Source organism: Oncorhynchus keta, chromosome 16, assembly GCF_023373465.1.
Source record: "Oncorhynchus keta strain PuntledgeMale-10-30-2019 chromosome 16, Oket_V2, whole genome shotgun sequence".
NCBI classification, from domain to species: domain Eukaryota; kingdom Metazoa; phylum Chordata; class Actinopteri; order Salmoniformes; family Salmonidae; genus Oncorhynchus; species Oncorhynchus keta.
The window spans coordinates 1,197,986-1,213,190 of record NC_068436.1 but is presented as its reverse complement, the minus strand read 5'-3'; the positions used below and the strand labels follow the sequence as shown (position 1 = coordinate 1,213,190).

At 40.0% G+C, this 15,205-nt stretch overlaps 1 protein-coding gene across 3 annotated transcripts; it reads left to right on the top strand.

The window, feature by feature from the left end:
• Window positions 1-5,286: 5,286 nt before the first annotated feature.
• LOC118395331 (uncharacterized) lies at window positions 5,287-10,169 on the top strand. 3 transcript variants are annotated; one of them, XM_035789061.2, is made up of 12 exons: window positions 5,287-5,430; window positions 5,799-5,866; window positions 6,371-6,436; window positions 6,611-6,685; window positions 6,961-7,014; window positions 7,119-7,190; window positions 7,522-7,551; window positions 8,405-8,443; window positions 8,568-8,618; window positions 9,342-9,431; window positions 9,712-9,746; window positions 9,837-10,169. In XM_035789061.2, the coding sequence occupies exons 2-11, from the start codon at window positions 5,813-5,815 to the stop codon at window positions 9,730-9,732; spliced, it is 552 nt and encodes a 183-aa protein (XP_035644954.2). In that variant the 5' UTR covers window positions 5,287-5,430; window positions 5,799-5,812; the 3' UTR covers window positions 9,733-9,746; window positions 9,837-10,169. The 3 variants fall into 3 exon arrangements, with proteins under 3 accessions (XP_035644954.2, XP_035644955.2, XP_035644953.2); XM_035789062.2 differs by having other exon boundaries at window positions 5,799-5,884; window positions 9,384-9,431; XM_035789060.2 differs by having other exon boundaries at window positions 5,799-5,884.
• The last annotated feature ends 5,036 nt before the right edge of the window (window positions 10,170-15,205 follow it).

The window sequence follows — 15,205 nt, the reverse complement described above, 5'->3', positions numbered from 1 at the left end:
GGTTTGGGAATCGCGTCCTTTTAGGTGGTTATAGAATTGAACAGCTCTTTTCTGGATTTGGATCATTAGTGGGTATCGGCCTAATTCTGCTCTGCATGCATTATTTTGTGTTCTACATTGTACACAGAGGATATTTTTTGGGGGGGCAACCGCCCCAAAACATCACTGCTCTAGAGGAGATCTGCATGGAGGAATGGGCCAAAATACCAGCAACAGTGTGTGAAAACCTTATGAAGACTTACAGAAGACGTTTGACCTCTGTCATTGCCAACAAAGGGTATATAATAAAGTATTGAGATAAACTTTTGTTATAGACCAAATACTTATTTTCCACCATAATTTGCAAATACATTATTTAAAAATCCTACAATGTGATTTTCTGGATTTCTTTTCTAATTTTGTGTCATATGATGAAACCTATGACACACAAATGATGAAAATTACAGGTCTCATCCTTTTAAGTGGGAGAACGTGCACAATTGGTGCCTGAGTAAATACTTCTTTGCCCCACTGTATATGTATTACATAAAGATGCAGTAGATATAGAGTACAGTATATACATATACATATGAGATGAGTAATGTAGGGTATGTAAACATTATATTAAGTGGCATTGTTTAAAGTGGCTAGTGATACTTTTTTTTTTACATCCATTCCCATCATTATTAAAGTGGCTAGAGATTTGAGTCAGTATGTTGGCAGCAGCCACTCAATGTTAGTGGTGGCCGTTTAACAGTCTGATGGTCTTGAGATAGAAGCTGTTTTTCAGTCTCTCAGTCCCTGCTTTGATGCACCTGTACTGACCTCGCCTTCTGGATGATAGCGGGGTGAACAGGCAGTGGCTCGGGTGGTTGTCCTTGAACTTTATGGCCTTCCTGTGACATCGGGTGGTGTAGGTGTCCTAGAGGGCAGGTAGTTTGCCCCCGGTGATGCGTTGTACAGACCTCACTACCCTCTGGAGAGCCTTACGGTTGTGGGCGGAGCAGTTGCCGTACCAGGCGGTGATACAGCCCGACAGGATGCTCTCGATTGTGCATCTGTAGAAGTTTGTGAGTGCTTTTGGTGACGAGCCGAATTTCTTCAGCCTCCTGAGGTTTGATCCATAACAACACGGCTGTGATTCTAATTGAAGAGAATTCCCTTGGTAGATAATTCGGTCGAGATTTGATTGTGAGGAATTCTAAGTCAGGTGCACAGAAGGTCACAGAAGGTCATTTACAAGTCCATGCTAGGTAAAGCTCCGCCTTATCTCAGTTCACTGGTCACGATGGCAACACCCATCCGTAGCACGCGCTCCAGCAGGTGTATCTCACTGATCATCCCTAAAGCCAACACCTCATTTGGCCGCCTTTCGTTCCAGTACTCTGCTGCCTGTGACTGGAACGAATTGCAAAAATCGCTGAAGTTGGAGACTTTTATCTCCCTCACCAACTTCAAACATCAGCTATCCGAGCAGCTAACCGATCGCTGCAGCTGTACATAGTCTATAGGTAAATAGCTCACCCTTTTTCACCTACCTCATCCCCATACTGTTTTTTATACTGTTTTTATTTATTTACTCTTCTGCTCTTTTGCACACCAATATCTCTACCTGTACATGCCCATCTGATCATTTATCACTCCAGTGTTAATCTGCAAAATTGTATTATTCGCCTACCTCCTCATGCCTTTTGCACACATTGTATATAGACTGCCCATTTTTTCTACTGTGTTATTGACTTGCTAATTGTTTACTCCATGTGTAACTCTGTGTTGTCTGTTCACACTGCTATGCTTTATCTTGGCCAGGTCGCAGTTGCAAATGAGAACTTGTTTTCAACTAGCCTACCTGGTTAAATAAAGGTGAAATAAAAAAAATAAATAAAAAGGACTTGAGTTCCTGTATGTTGTTATGATCACACCACGTCTCGTTAATCATAAGGCATACCCCCCCCCGCCCCTCTTCTTGCCAGAAAGATGCTTGTTTCTGTCTGCGTGATGCGTGAAGAAACCAGTCTCTCGAGTGAGCCATGTTTACTTGAAGCAAATAACGTTACAGTCTCTGATATCTCTCTGGAATGCTGCCCTTGCTCGGATTTCATCAACCTTGTTGTCAAGAGACTGGACATTGGCGAGTAATATGTTAGGGAGTGGTGCGCGATGTACCCGTCTCCGGAGCCTGACCAGAAGACCACTTAGTTTACCCCTTTTACGGTGTCGTTGTTTTGGGTCGCCGGCTGGGATCTGATCCATTGTCCTGGGTGGAAGCCAAAACCCAGGATCCGCTTCGGGAAAGTCATATTCCTGGTCGTAATGATGGTGAGTTGACGTTGCTCTTATATTTAGTAGTTCCTCCCGATTGTATGTAATGAAACCTAAGATTACCTGGGGTACCAATGTAAGAAATAACACTTAAAAAAACAAAATACTACATAGTTTCCTAGGAACGCGAAGTGAGGCAGCCATCTTTGTCGGCGCCGGAAGCACAGGGGCCCGATGAACCCTCTGGGTAGAACCTGGGTTAGAACCTGGGTTAGAACCTGGGTTAGAACCTGGGTTAGAAATGACAGACATGTAGAGAATGTGCTAAAACTATGATTTTGTGTCTGTGAGACCTGGGCCTCCCGAGTGGTGCAGCGGTCTAAGGCAATGCATCGCAGTGCTAGCTGCATTACTACAGATCTGGGTTCGATCCCAGCCTGTGTCGCAGCAGTCCACGACCGGGAGCCCTATGAGGCAGCTCACAATTGGCCAAGCGTTGTCCCGGGAAAAAGAGGGTTTGGCCGGCTGGGTTATCTTGTCCCATTGAAGTTTGGCGGGGTTTGTGTTTTGGATGATGCATAGCTCTCGACCTTCACCGCTCCCGAGTCCACACAGGAGTTGCTGCGATGGGACAAGACTGTAACTACTAATTGGATATCACAAAATTCTGGAGTAAAATGTAGTAAAAAAAAATGAATAACAATAATAAATAACAAATAAATAAAAAAGTTTACTGTGACACCCATGTTACGGACATCACACTGCTGGCTAAGTGGGTACCACTTCCCCCCGATTCAGCTCACACTTGGCTCGAACTCGGGACCTCTGCTTTGCTACACAAGTGACCACCCTCCTTGACAACATTCTAAGTGTTCGAGCCAACCAAAAATGTACCAATTGGATGGCTCCACCCGTGACATTTCAAGCTAGCTGTGGGGCGAGCTTATGCTACATTCTTAAGGGCCACATAAATTATGAGAATATGTTGCCTGTAAGATCATCATCATAAGGTCATTTTAGAAAAATAAAACAAATCAACAAAAGTCAGATTTCAAATGTTATCATATAGTGAGGATAACCATGCTGGTCATTTATGAACATTTGAACATCTTGGCCACGTTCTGTTATAATCTCCACCCGGCACAGCCAGAAGAGGACTGGCCACCCCACATATGCTCTCTCTAATTCTCTCTTTCTTTCTCTCTCTCGGAGGACCTGAGCCCTAGGACCGTGCCCCAGGACTACCTGACATGATGGCTCCTTGCTGTCCCCAGTCCACCTGACTGTGCTGCTGCTCCAGTTTCAACTGTTCTGCCTTATTATTATTCGACCATGCTGGTCATTTATGAACATTTGAACATCTTGGTCATGTTCTGTTATAATCTCTACCCGGCACAGCCAGAAGAGGACTGGCCACCCCACATAGCCCGGTTCCTCTCTAGGTTTCTTCCTAGGTTTTGGCCTTTCTAGGGAGTTTTTCCTAGCCACCGTGCTTTTACACCTGCATTGTTTGCTGTTTGGGGTTTTAGGCTGGGTTTCTGTACAGCACTTTGAGATATCAGCTGATGTACGAAGGGCTATATAAATAAATTTGATTTGATTTGATAAGGCAATTAGGTGTAATACTATGACTCTGTGTTGTTAGTTTTGCGGAGAAATAACATACATCCTTCACTTTAGGTAGACTCAACTATACACTAATTAAACAGCAGTATCGGTTCATCTTACACAAGGTTAAACTTCTCCACAGTATACACTTGAACATTCACAGCTCAGGAGGCTTCTCAGGCTGCTGAGGGGAGGACGGCTCTTAATAATGTCTAGAATGGAGTGGAAAACGTGTTTGATGTGTTCGCTACCATTCCATTGATTCCGTTCCAGCCACTATTATGATTATTTTTGGCCCAACTGCTATTAGCCCATACAAACGCACAACAGATTCAATACATTGAACAACAGATAGTCCCTCCCAAATAATCGAAAGGAAGTTAGTTCTGAAGTGTCGGCCCAATTTTGTATTTGTATTTGACCCCTTCTGGCACTCAACAGTCTTAATGTACAGTGTGCTTCCATTCATTTTCTCAACTGCTACTGGGGGACCTTCCGACTAGTCTTGTGAGGCCTGTGGGCGTTCTAGAGCAAAACAACCCACATGTACGTGTTTGTGAGAGTCTCACCTTTCCACAGAGGTGTGTAGCCCAAATTGTTCGGACGCTGCAGACAGAAGTTGGCAGATCGGCTGTACCGACTTCAGACAAGCCACAAGGCGCTTGCGGGAAAGCAAAACAGAGAACAAACTTGCCATACAAAACATGGTTATGTACAAATCTGTCCGTTTAAGCTAGAGATACCAGATTTGGATGCGTCTCGGTCAACTGCATCCACCGGTGTCACACTTATGCATCTGATGTGAAAGGTGACAGAGCTAGAGCGGTGCTTGTCAGTCCATGAGACAAGGTTTGGCCTAAAAACTATTATGACCACTCTATGCAAAGATGAGACTCTAACGAACACCATGGTGTTATCAATTGGATTGGTAATAAACATGATCAATTTACAGTACACTTGATGATGCATTGTGTTGTTGTTTCAGAAAATCTTTGATTCATTGTTGTTGAATATGGTTTGTTTACTATACTTTCACACAGGGAAATGAAAAAGCTTGTTACATACACTCTCAAAGTATTAAAACACGACAGTTGACGCTTTGAAAGAAGGTCAAAGAGTACAGCAACAAAGCAGATTACACTTAAAGACTATACAATATCATACAATATCATTGGATAAAGCAATATCATCATACAATATCATTGGATAAAGCAATATCATCATACAATATCATTGGATACATCAAATTCACTGACAGCATTTGGATTGAATTCAAACGTACCAAATAATATTCTCTGTTTGCGATAAGATATGATGTGCTTTCAAGTAAATGTGCTGAAGTGTGCACCATTGCAGACAGTGTAATTGTCCATGCTCTGCTATTATGATTACTATACTATATCTGACCACTGTCATTTACCAAAGCTCACGACTAGACAGCCACATTCTCATTCGCTATGTAGTGTCACAGCAGGTCAATGTTGGTTGGCTGAAATCTCAACTGACACGGTTTAAAAGCAGAGATAGATCTCTGCACTGTATGACCCTCCATATTCCTCATCTATACTGGTATCACCAAAGGTAATGTGGCTAGAACTTGTTTATACAAAATGCATTTTCTCTTGATGTTGTAGAAAGTAATGGTATGGGATTCTTTATTCTTGTGAATTTACAGAATGCTTTGAGTGTTAACTTTAATAGAGATAAATGAAACAATCAAAGTGTCTCTATAGAGTTATTGTTAGACTTTTATAAGTGTTATGCTTTTAAGACTTTCACAGAATTTCTGTAAGCAATATGTTAAAAATGAACACAGACCAACACTGGTTATTGTTGCAGTCATTCAACACTGGTGTTCAGTGTTAAAATGTGTCTAATGTAATAGAGATGACTACTTTTTGACACTGGAGGGTGTTAACTTAACATTATACCTCTCTTTCATGTGCAAGGTTCTACTTTGAAAATGAAGATCACCATTATGTGCCTTTGTTTGCTCAGCTCAATATCTGCTGCTCCAGTAAGTTTGAAAAAACAGGCAAGGAAAACTTTACTACTGTATTTCTTAAGAGTAGGAATTTGAATACACATTGAAAGTGGACACGCAAGGGTGCGCGTTACAATGGAAAAAAATGTAAACGCAACAGGAGACACCCTCTTCATTTTCGGAGACAGGTTATTGACATGGCATCGCTACGGTAACTAGTTTATAATCAATTGTTAACTACCTGTTAATCCTTTGAACTGGCTAGCTAATCGTCTTGACTAACTGTGAGGCAAAACAATTCACTTAGCCTATTATTTAATTACCTTTTGATATTCTATGACATCTTCACTTTCCAAGCGTATCATGATCTATTTCCAGAATCTATAATTAAAAGAACTTATTTGGGTGTTAAGAGTCCAGAGCACATTATTCACGTCTCATCTTCCACTGAGTGTCTGTCAACAGTCTGTAATTTCTTTAAATTGACTATGGCTTCGTCAAAATTGTGATTATTTAGTATTTGTTCAATATTCACAGCGTCAACCTTTCTTCAATTACTTGCCCCACTATGGGGATCCAAGGCAATCAGGACCACCCACACAAGTAAGAACAAATGCATATTGTAATATTCTACTGCATTCTGTTGGTCACCTTCTTTCTTAGGTGTGGTTCAACATAGTATGAAACAATACATAACATGAGAAGATTAAGTACTGAAATGAATTTATGAGGACACTTTTGTTTGTTTGACCTTTGACCCAAGTGTTTCATCCCCAGGTGAATGAAGGCCTCTACCCAGCAGGCTATCCTTACCCTCAGCCTGGACTCAACGGCCCTGTCAGCATGGAAATAGTACGCTCTTACATCATCTTCACTATGAGACCTCTATTAGACCTCTCTAAAATGATATGATCAAATAATTGTGTCTTTAGTGACTTAATGACCTACTTAGCAATACTTTAAGTTATTACTTACTTCATTAGACGTATCACTTGTCTATTTAATTCAGACTGTGATGAGTAATCATCTTGAACTTTAGCAGTTACACTGGAGTTTTGTCTTAATTACATAGTAGAGTCATTTTATTTATTTCTAATGTGTTTTGTTCGTTTTACTTTATATTACAGGTGTTTCCACAGAGATTCCCTGGATGGTCTACTGGTGGCCAGATCAATGGACCAGTAAATACTATAAATACCACTAAAACATACATCACCTTCTTGAATATATCAACCATCCTCCACATTGAACATTCCTTTTAACTTTCCCCTTTCTTTTCTTTCAGCAGTCCTATCCCTCTCAAGCCTTCATCAAATATTCCCTACCTAAGGCCCCAGGAAGAAAGAGTGTAGAAATTGTAAGTGTTGTCTCAAGTTGAGTTACTTATCCCTCCTCAGAATTATAGGTGTTGTAGTATGTGAAGAAATCTCTCTTCAATTACAGCTAAATGAAATTTGATAGGCTCTATTTAAGTTCAGGTGACTCATGACTTTAAGTGGCTAAAGATAGGACATGGTACGTTCCAAGTTGCACAGCAGGAAATGAGTGTTGTTATACTGTATGTGTTTTGTAAGAGAACCCATCCATATAATATCTTACTCAAGCACAGATCACATTGAATGTATTTTATCTATATACTGCAGTAGTTTAATGATTGTTTCTCTGTTTCCTTTCCCCCCATATTAAAGTACTACCCCTATGACTTTGCGCAGCAAAAGGTAAATCCTGATATCATTTACTTGTTTTTACAACCAATCATTTTATTTCAGTGGGACCTGGATCAGAGTAGGTGAGCAGAATTGAACCATTTGAAATCCAGGGCATAGCTCATGGAGCGGTGCTCGGGCACAACTCCTGCTCTCCACGTCCTTTCCAACACTCTCTCTGCTAAAATCCGCTCTGCACTCACAAAAAAAAAAAATGCTGCTCCAATTTGAACCAAAACGCATTCATTTTTGTGACTACCTGGACCTACCATTTGTATTGAAACACAATCAAATGATTGTAATAAAAACGATTTGAATTAACATGAAAAGGTGAATGTAAGAAGTGCACATCATTTAAAATAGGCCACATGTCATATTAAACAGCATATAAACACTGTAAATAGGTCAAAAGCCAGAAACACAAGTTTGGCCAGTCTGTGGCTTCAGGCTCATGCAATGGTGCACGGAGAGCAGGCCAGTAGCAGAGAATATCCTCTCTAAACTTGCACACTTTTTCTTTAGGTCATCCTAAAGGTTTTTAGGAAAAACCCAATCAAAATGAAAAAGCTCCTTGAACATTTCTTGAACGTTTAAGAGATCTGATTTGTAGTTTAAAAATACTTTGCTGCAATGATACACTTAGTTTTCTACTCACCTCCCACCTTACTTTTAGCATGTGCAAAAATGAATGGTTTAAGTACACACTCATAAATACATATAAACAGCATACATATACACCATCTGAAATGGATATATCATACTCTGATTAAATATCAATAATGTGTTTAATCTGTTTTAAACATTTGTATCTTATTTCAGCAATTCTGTCTTTAAAGGAAGTTTGAGTTATTTGTTTTTGTTTTAGATGATGCCAAATATCCCTCAGATGCCACAGATTCCAAACGTGAGTACAAAGATTTATCAATCAAAAAACTGTCATAAAACGTTTTATTAATTTTTGGAATGATTTTGGAACGTATGTATTTAATTGCTTTATTTTTGCAATATTTTTGTTTTATCTTTCACAGCTGTTCCCGAATGAATACCAACCACAAACTGTGCCACAGCAAAGACCCAATGTAGGACATCCCTTTCTTGACCTTTAGTTATTGTAATGGGTGCAAAGATGTACGCGTTTCCTTGACGACAGATGGTTTTGAACAGGGGGCAATGTGGGGTATTGCAGGGGGTCCGCTGCCAAATCTCAAAATATATACGATTTTTATTTAGTACATTTTTTTAAATGAATATGGCTCGCAAAAACGGATTAAACACATTTTGGACAAATTCTCAATGGAAAGAGTTTAGAGGGTGCAATACAATGCAATGTAATATTATTACACTACAATTTATGTTCTTGGGCCTTATATGCACAATATGGGCCTGGGAGGCTCACAGGGATATTGGTATCCACAGTAGTGATCAATTATTATATTCCCCTAAATGTTTGTTTTGAACATAATTCACTATAATTTAAGCTTTAAAACTGCTAAATGTTATTTCTGCCCCAAGGCAACATTTTCAGAATTGCAGGAAATTAACTTTAAAACTGCAACATGCAAAGTGGGGGATTTTAAAATGTTATTTCCAGGGTCCTGAGACTTGATTAGTCCGGCCATGCACTACAGAAGTCATAATACAACTGCTTGTATGCTATTTTTATTGAACTCTAAAGTAAGAGTTGTGTTCTGATGTTATGAGAGGGTCCCTCATGAATTTGTTATCACAAAAGGTGTCCCAGACACAAAGTTTGGAAATCCCTGCTTTGGTGTCCAAGACAACAGGTGCTCTTTTTTCTGCAGATCCCATTCCCACCATACAACTCTCAACTTCCTCATTCCCAGGATCCTTTGCAGCCAGCTGAGCAGGAGCAGCCAATGCAGACAGGCCAGGTTGGAAAGCTAGAACTCTATCTATCATAACTATATGTACAACTTCTTCACTGAACATCATTTGGAAAAGATTTACCTTCTTTTCACATACTTTTTTACTATATGTCATCTGTAGTATAAGAAATACAACAATGACAGTGAACTTTTGACTGAAATACAACTCCTTTCCTGAACATATTGTTTAAGTGATTCAGATTTTTTATACCTGCTCTTTTACAAGATGTCATCTATAGCTTAGCGGGAATCCAAGAATGACAGTGACATTTTTCTTTGTCCACAGGTACCTCATGTGCAACCATAGAATGGAAACTGAATGTAAGTCTTAATTATGCTGTAAAGTCCTTTGACAACAAAATGAAGACACAATATATTTTGTTCATTACATTATTCCTGCTGTTCCCTTAGTTACCAGCTTGAAGGAAGTACAAAGTCTGCCGACCCAGAGAAGACCAGATGATTTGCTACTTCAATATGGCCTATTGATATTAATTGGGGTATTTACAGTAGTATGGTTATGAGTATCAATGTAGAGTGTTAATCTACTGTCCTTTAGAGTTTTTCCCCTTGAAGTTTCTAGCGGAGGCTATTGTAATTAGTATAATAAGCATGCATCATTGATATTACAGTGGGCAATAGAGAGTATGGGTGGACATTATCTGGCTTACAATCTTTTCTTTGCTACATTTAATTTAAGCCATGTATTTTAGTAAAGGCAATTAAAGTATGTTTTACAAGCAATTATTGAGTTGTTTCCCTGTTAAATGTCATTGTGTGAATTTAAAGAGGAGAATAAGTTATTTGATTAAACAGTTCATTTTATTCATGTTCATTTCAGTTGAACAGTATCGATCGATGGACATCTGTTGATAATAACAATCAATGTCCATTTGTTTATAGTTCCCTCTTACTTTACTGCAAGGGTTACCAGTGACTGTTATTCTTCATGGCCATAAAAGTCTAAAATATATAATAAAGTTTTGAATTTGAACAGTCATATCACAGGGAATGAATTCTATTTCCCAGCATTATTTTTGCGGGGACTAAGCTTTATAATAGCCTTTTTTGACTGTAGAATAAGCAAAGAATGTCACTCCAAAATACATTTCACTGCATAGTCCTCCAAATCAACATAAATGTATGGTGTATTGTAGAGTAAGAAAAGCAAACTATAAGTAGGTCTTCTGGGTCCTACCAGCCAGGTTCAATCAGATGATCGTGCAAAATAAACAAATAAGAGAAACATTACCAACAAATGCACAACATGACCAAAAGTATGTGGACACCTGCTCTTCTGGACCTCGCTTTCTGCACAAGGAGATTGTCATGCTGAAACAGGAAAGGGCCTTCCGCAAACTGTTGTCACAAAGTTGGAAGCACAGAATCGTCTAGAATGTCCTTGTATGCTGTAGCGTTAAGATTTCCCTTCCCTTTACCTCAGCAGACAAATAATTATTGTCTTTCTGGTCTAGTCATCCTTCTCCTCATCCTCCCCTCCAGGGGCCTTACAAGTAAGAACAGGTATATTGTGAGAACACACTCCACTCCTCAAAATAGAAGGAGAGACAGGCCCCATCTTTTGAACTCCTTTATGGCTGTTCACCTCACAAGTCGTTGCCTACAGTCTTGGATTGTTTACAGCACCCACTATACTACAATCACTTAACACTTTCTTTCAGGCAGGCCACCAACTGTTCAGCCTATCAGAGTTCACATTGAATGGTAAAAACTCCCTACATACCAACTCGATACTATCACAAACTGATAAAAATCAGACATAATTCATTGAATGCTCAAGCAGTTAAAGAAACAGCGTGTCTACAGTTTCTACAATTCTGCTCTCTATGCACCAAAAAAGCAGATAAGCCTAGTTTTACCATTTTTATCACATGGTATCTTATCGGACTTGCGGCAGGGGCTGCCTGTTCAAAACTGAATGGGTAGAACTGGAGGACAAGACAGAAGGTAATGTTTAGGAAAGCCCATCTCTATTTCCATCCCTTCTGAGGAAAACCTACTCATGGAGAAGTCAAAGGTTGATACAGCATGTTCCGAGAAGGGTCAGAGTTCAGTGTTTACTCACCACCTTGAGACTAGCTTTTACCGGGACCCTGAGGGATGTCACGCTTGATGAAGCCTTAAGATGGGAAGAGCTGTGGGACAGAACAGGAACACATCAATCTTTACATTCCATTTATATCTATTGAGACTTTGTTAATGTGTGTAGAATTGCTCATACAGTATGTAGATAGAGTAAACATAACAGAGGCTGGTGTTCCGCAGCTGAGACCACATTCTAAACGTCCATAATATCCACAGGTTCCCATTTTCCCACTGTAGGTTTAAACTATTGCATTATGTAGCATTCAACATTCGCTACTTACAGGGTTTTTTTGTTGGCTGGCACTGCCTGGCTACTTACTAGACGATGGTAAGTGCTGTTGACTGAAACTGATCAAATGTGTCTCAATGACATCTCTATTGAACATTTTCCTTAATTAACTGAATAAGATTTCTGAATAAAACAACTTAACATTCCAGGCTTCTGCTGGGCTCCTAGAGGGATTTTCTGAAACCCAAGGAAGAACAGTGTCAAGGTAACTAACTTAAAGAGAGACATGCCTCGCTAGGGTTCTCTCTCTTCTCTGTGGGGAAATTGAGTCTAAACAAATCAAATCCAATTTTATTCGTCACATGCATGTAGACCTTACAGTAAAATGCTTACTTACAAGCCCCTAACCAACAATGCAGTTTAAAAAATAAGAATAAGAAATAAAAGTAACACGTAGTTAAAGGGCAGCAGTAAAATAACAATAGCAAGACCACATACAGGGGGTACCGGTTAGTCAAGGTAATTGAGGTAATATGTACATGTAGTTAGAGTTATTCAAGTGACAATGCATAGATAATAACAGAGAGTAGCAGCGGCGTAAAAGAGGTGGGGGGTAATGCAAATAAACTGGGTAGCCATTTGATTAGATGTTCAGGAGTCTTGAGGCTTGGGGGTAGAAGCTGTTTTAGAAGCCTCTCGGACCTAGACTTGGCGCTCCGGTACCACTTGCAGTGCGTCAGCAGAGAGAACAGTCTATGACTAGGGTGGCTGGAGTCTTTGACAATTTTTAGCTTCTTCCTCTGATACCGCCTGGTATAGAGGTCCTGGATGGCAGGAAGCTTGGCCCCAGTGACGTACTGGGCCGTACACACTACCCTCTGTAGTGCCTTGTGGCCGCAGGCTGAGCAGTTGCCATACCAGGCAGCGACGCAGCCAGTCAGGAATCTCTTGATGGTGCTGCTGTAGAACCTTTTGAGGATCTGAGGACCCATGCCAAATTTCTCCTGAGGGGGAATAGGTTGAGTCGTGCCCTTTTCACAACTGTCTTGGTGTGCTTGGAACATGTTAGTCTGTTGGTGATGTGGACACCAAGGAGCTTGAAGCTCTCAACCTGCTCCACTACAGCCTCATCGATGACGGTCCACAATCATCTCTTTGTCTTGATCACGTTGAGGGAGAGGTTGTTGTCATGGCACCACACGGCCAGATCTCTGACCTTCTCCTTATAGGCTGTCTCGTTGTTGTCGGTGATCAGGCCTACCTACCACTGTTGTGTCATAATACAACTGCATTTTTGTACAACAGTTTTATAGTGATCATCACGATTGACAAATCAAAGGTTTGATTTCGATTAATTATAACGTTCAGAGAATATGCTTCTATCAACTTTTATATACAAATGTTATGCGATACATAGCATCTTATTATCTGCAAAGTGTTTACAGTGGGGCAAAAAAGTATTGTCAGCCACCAATTGTGCAAGTTCTCCAACTTAAAAAAGATGAGAGAGGCCTGTAATTTTCATCATGGGTACACTTCAACTATGACAGACAAAATGAGGGGGAAAAAATCCAGAAAATCACATTGTAGGATTTTTAATAAATTTATTTGCAAATTATGGTGGGATATCTACAAAAGTCTTCAAGCAATCAAGGTCTGCAAAGCACCCATCCCAGACCTAATACCCCCAGAAACTGTTTTAAGATTTTGCCTGCGAGATCAGTACTCCCCTATGTCACACAACTACTCTTCAAGGAGGGCCTAGTTCGTAAGCATTGGAAAGAAGTAGTGTTCACCCCTATCCCGACCTGCCCATGTAAAACAACTAAGACAAATCTCTCTGACATCCCAGTTTGCAAAGATTGATGAAGGCTTTGCTCTCCAATGGAAATCCCCCATGACATCTGATACTCAACGACATTGACCACAGACAGTTTGGAAGTCTTAATCTTAGGGCTATGCGTCCCGCCAATGGGACAACTTCCGGTGAAGCTGGAGGGCGCGCAATTCAAATAACAAAATCATTAAAATGATGGATATTAAACATTTAGGTAGATAGAAGTGTCTTATATCAGTTGAAAGCTTAAATTCCTATTAATCTTACTGCACTGTCCGATTTACAGTAGCCATTACATGATCTGCCATGCGATTGTTTGAGGATGGCACCCCACATTCAAATATTTTTCCACCGGCACAGGTTTCATAAATTCACAAATAGTGATTAAATATTCACTTACTTAAAAAAAAAATCTTCCTCTGCTTTGTCATCCAAAGGGTCCCAGCTATAACATGTAGTGTTATTTTGTTAGATAAAACCCTTCTTTATATCCCAAAAAGTCTGTTTAGTTGGCGCCATCGATTTGAGTAATCCACTCATTCAACATGCATAGAAAGGAATCCAAGAATTTACCGCTAAACTTTGTTAAAACAAGTCAAAATATGTTTCGATTGACTCCTCAGACACCCTAAAATGTAATCAAACTATAATATTTTATACGGAAAGAAGTATGTTCAATAGGAAACCGATATTAGCAGGTGCATCTTGTCTTAATCGCGCGCCCAAACACGAATTTCCAAGACTGTGTCCTTGTACTAAAACTGTTCTTTCTCATTCGTTTTGGAAGAAACAAGCCTGAAACCTTGAACATAGAGTGCAGACACCCTGTGGAAGCCATAGGAATTGCATACTGGGAGCCAGATTTCATTATTTCCCTATACTTTCCATTGTAAGAGCATGGGCTCTCAAAAGAAAAAAATTCTGGTAGGTTTTTCTTTGGATTTTCTCCTACCATATCTATTGTGTTATAGGCTCCTACACTATTTTTAACATTTCTATGAACTTCAAAGTGTTTTCGTTCCAATGGTATCACTTATATTCATATCCTGGCTTCAGGGCCTGAGCAACAGACATTATACTTTGGGCATGTCAGTCAGGCAGAAATTGAGAAAAAAGGACCCTAGCCCTAAGTCAACCACCCCATGACCTGCTTATTGATAACCACAGATTTCAGCAAAGCATTTAATCAAATGCCTACTTGCATTGTGTGCCTCCTCCCAACCATTCTTTTTTACACTGCTGCTACTCTATGTTTATCATATATGCATAGTCACTTTAACTATACATTCATGTACATACTAACTCAATTGGGCCAACCAACCAGTGCTCCCGCACATTGGCTAACCGGGCTATCTGCATTGTGTCTCACCCACCACCTGCCAATCCCCTCTTTTACGCTACTGCTACTCTCTGTTCATCATATATGCATAGTCACATAGTTTAAACATATTTACATTTACATTTACATTTAAGTCATTTAGCAGACGCTCTTATCCAGAGCGACTTACAAATTGGTGCATTCACCTTATGACATCCAGTGGAACAGCCACTTTACAATAGTGCATCTAAATCTTTTAGGGGGGGGTGAGAAGGATTACTTATCCTATC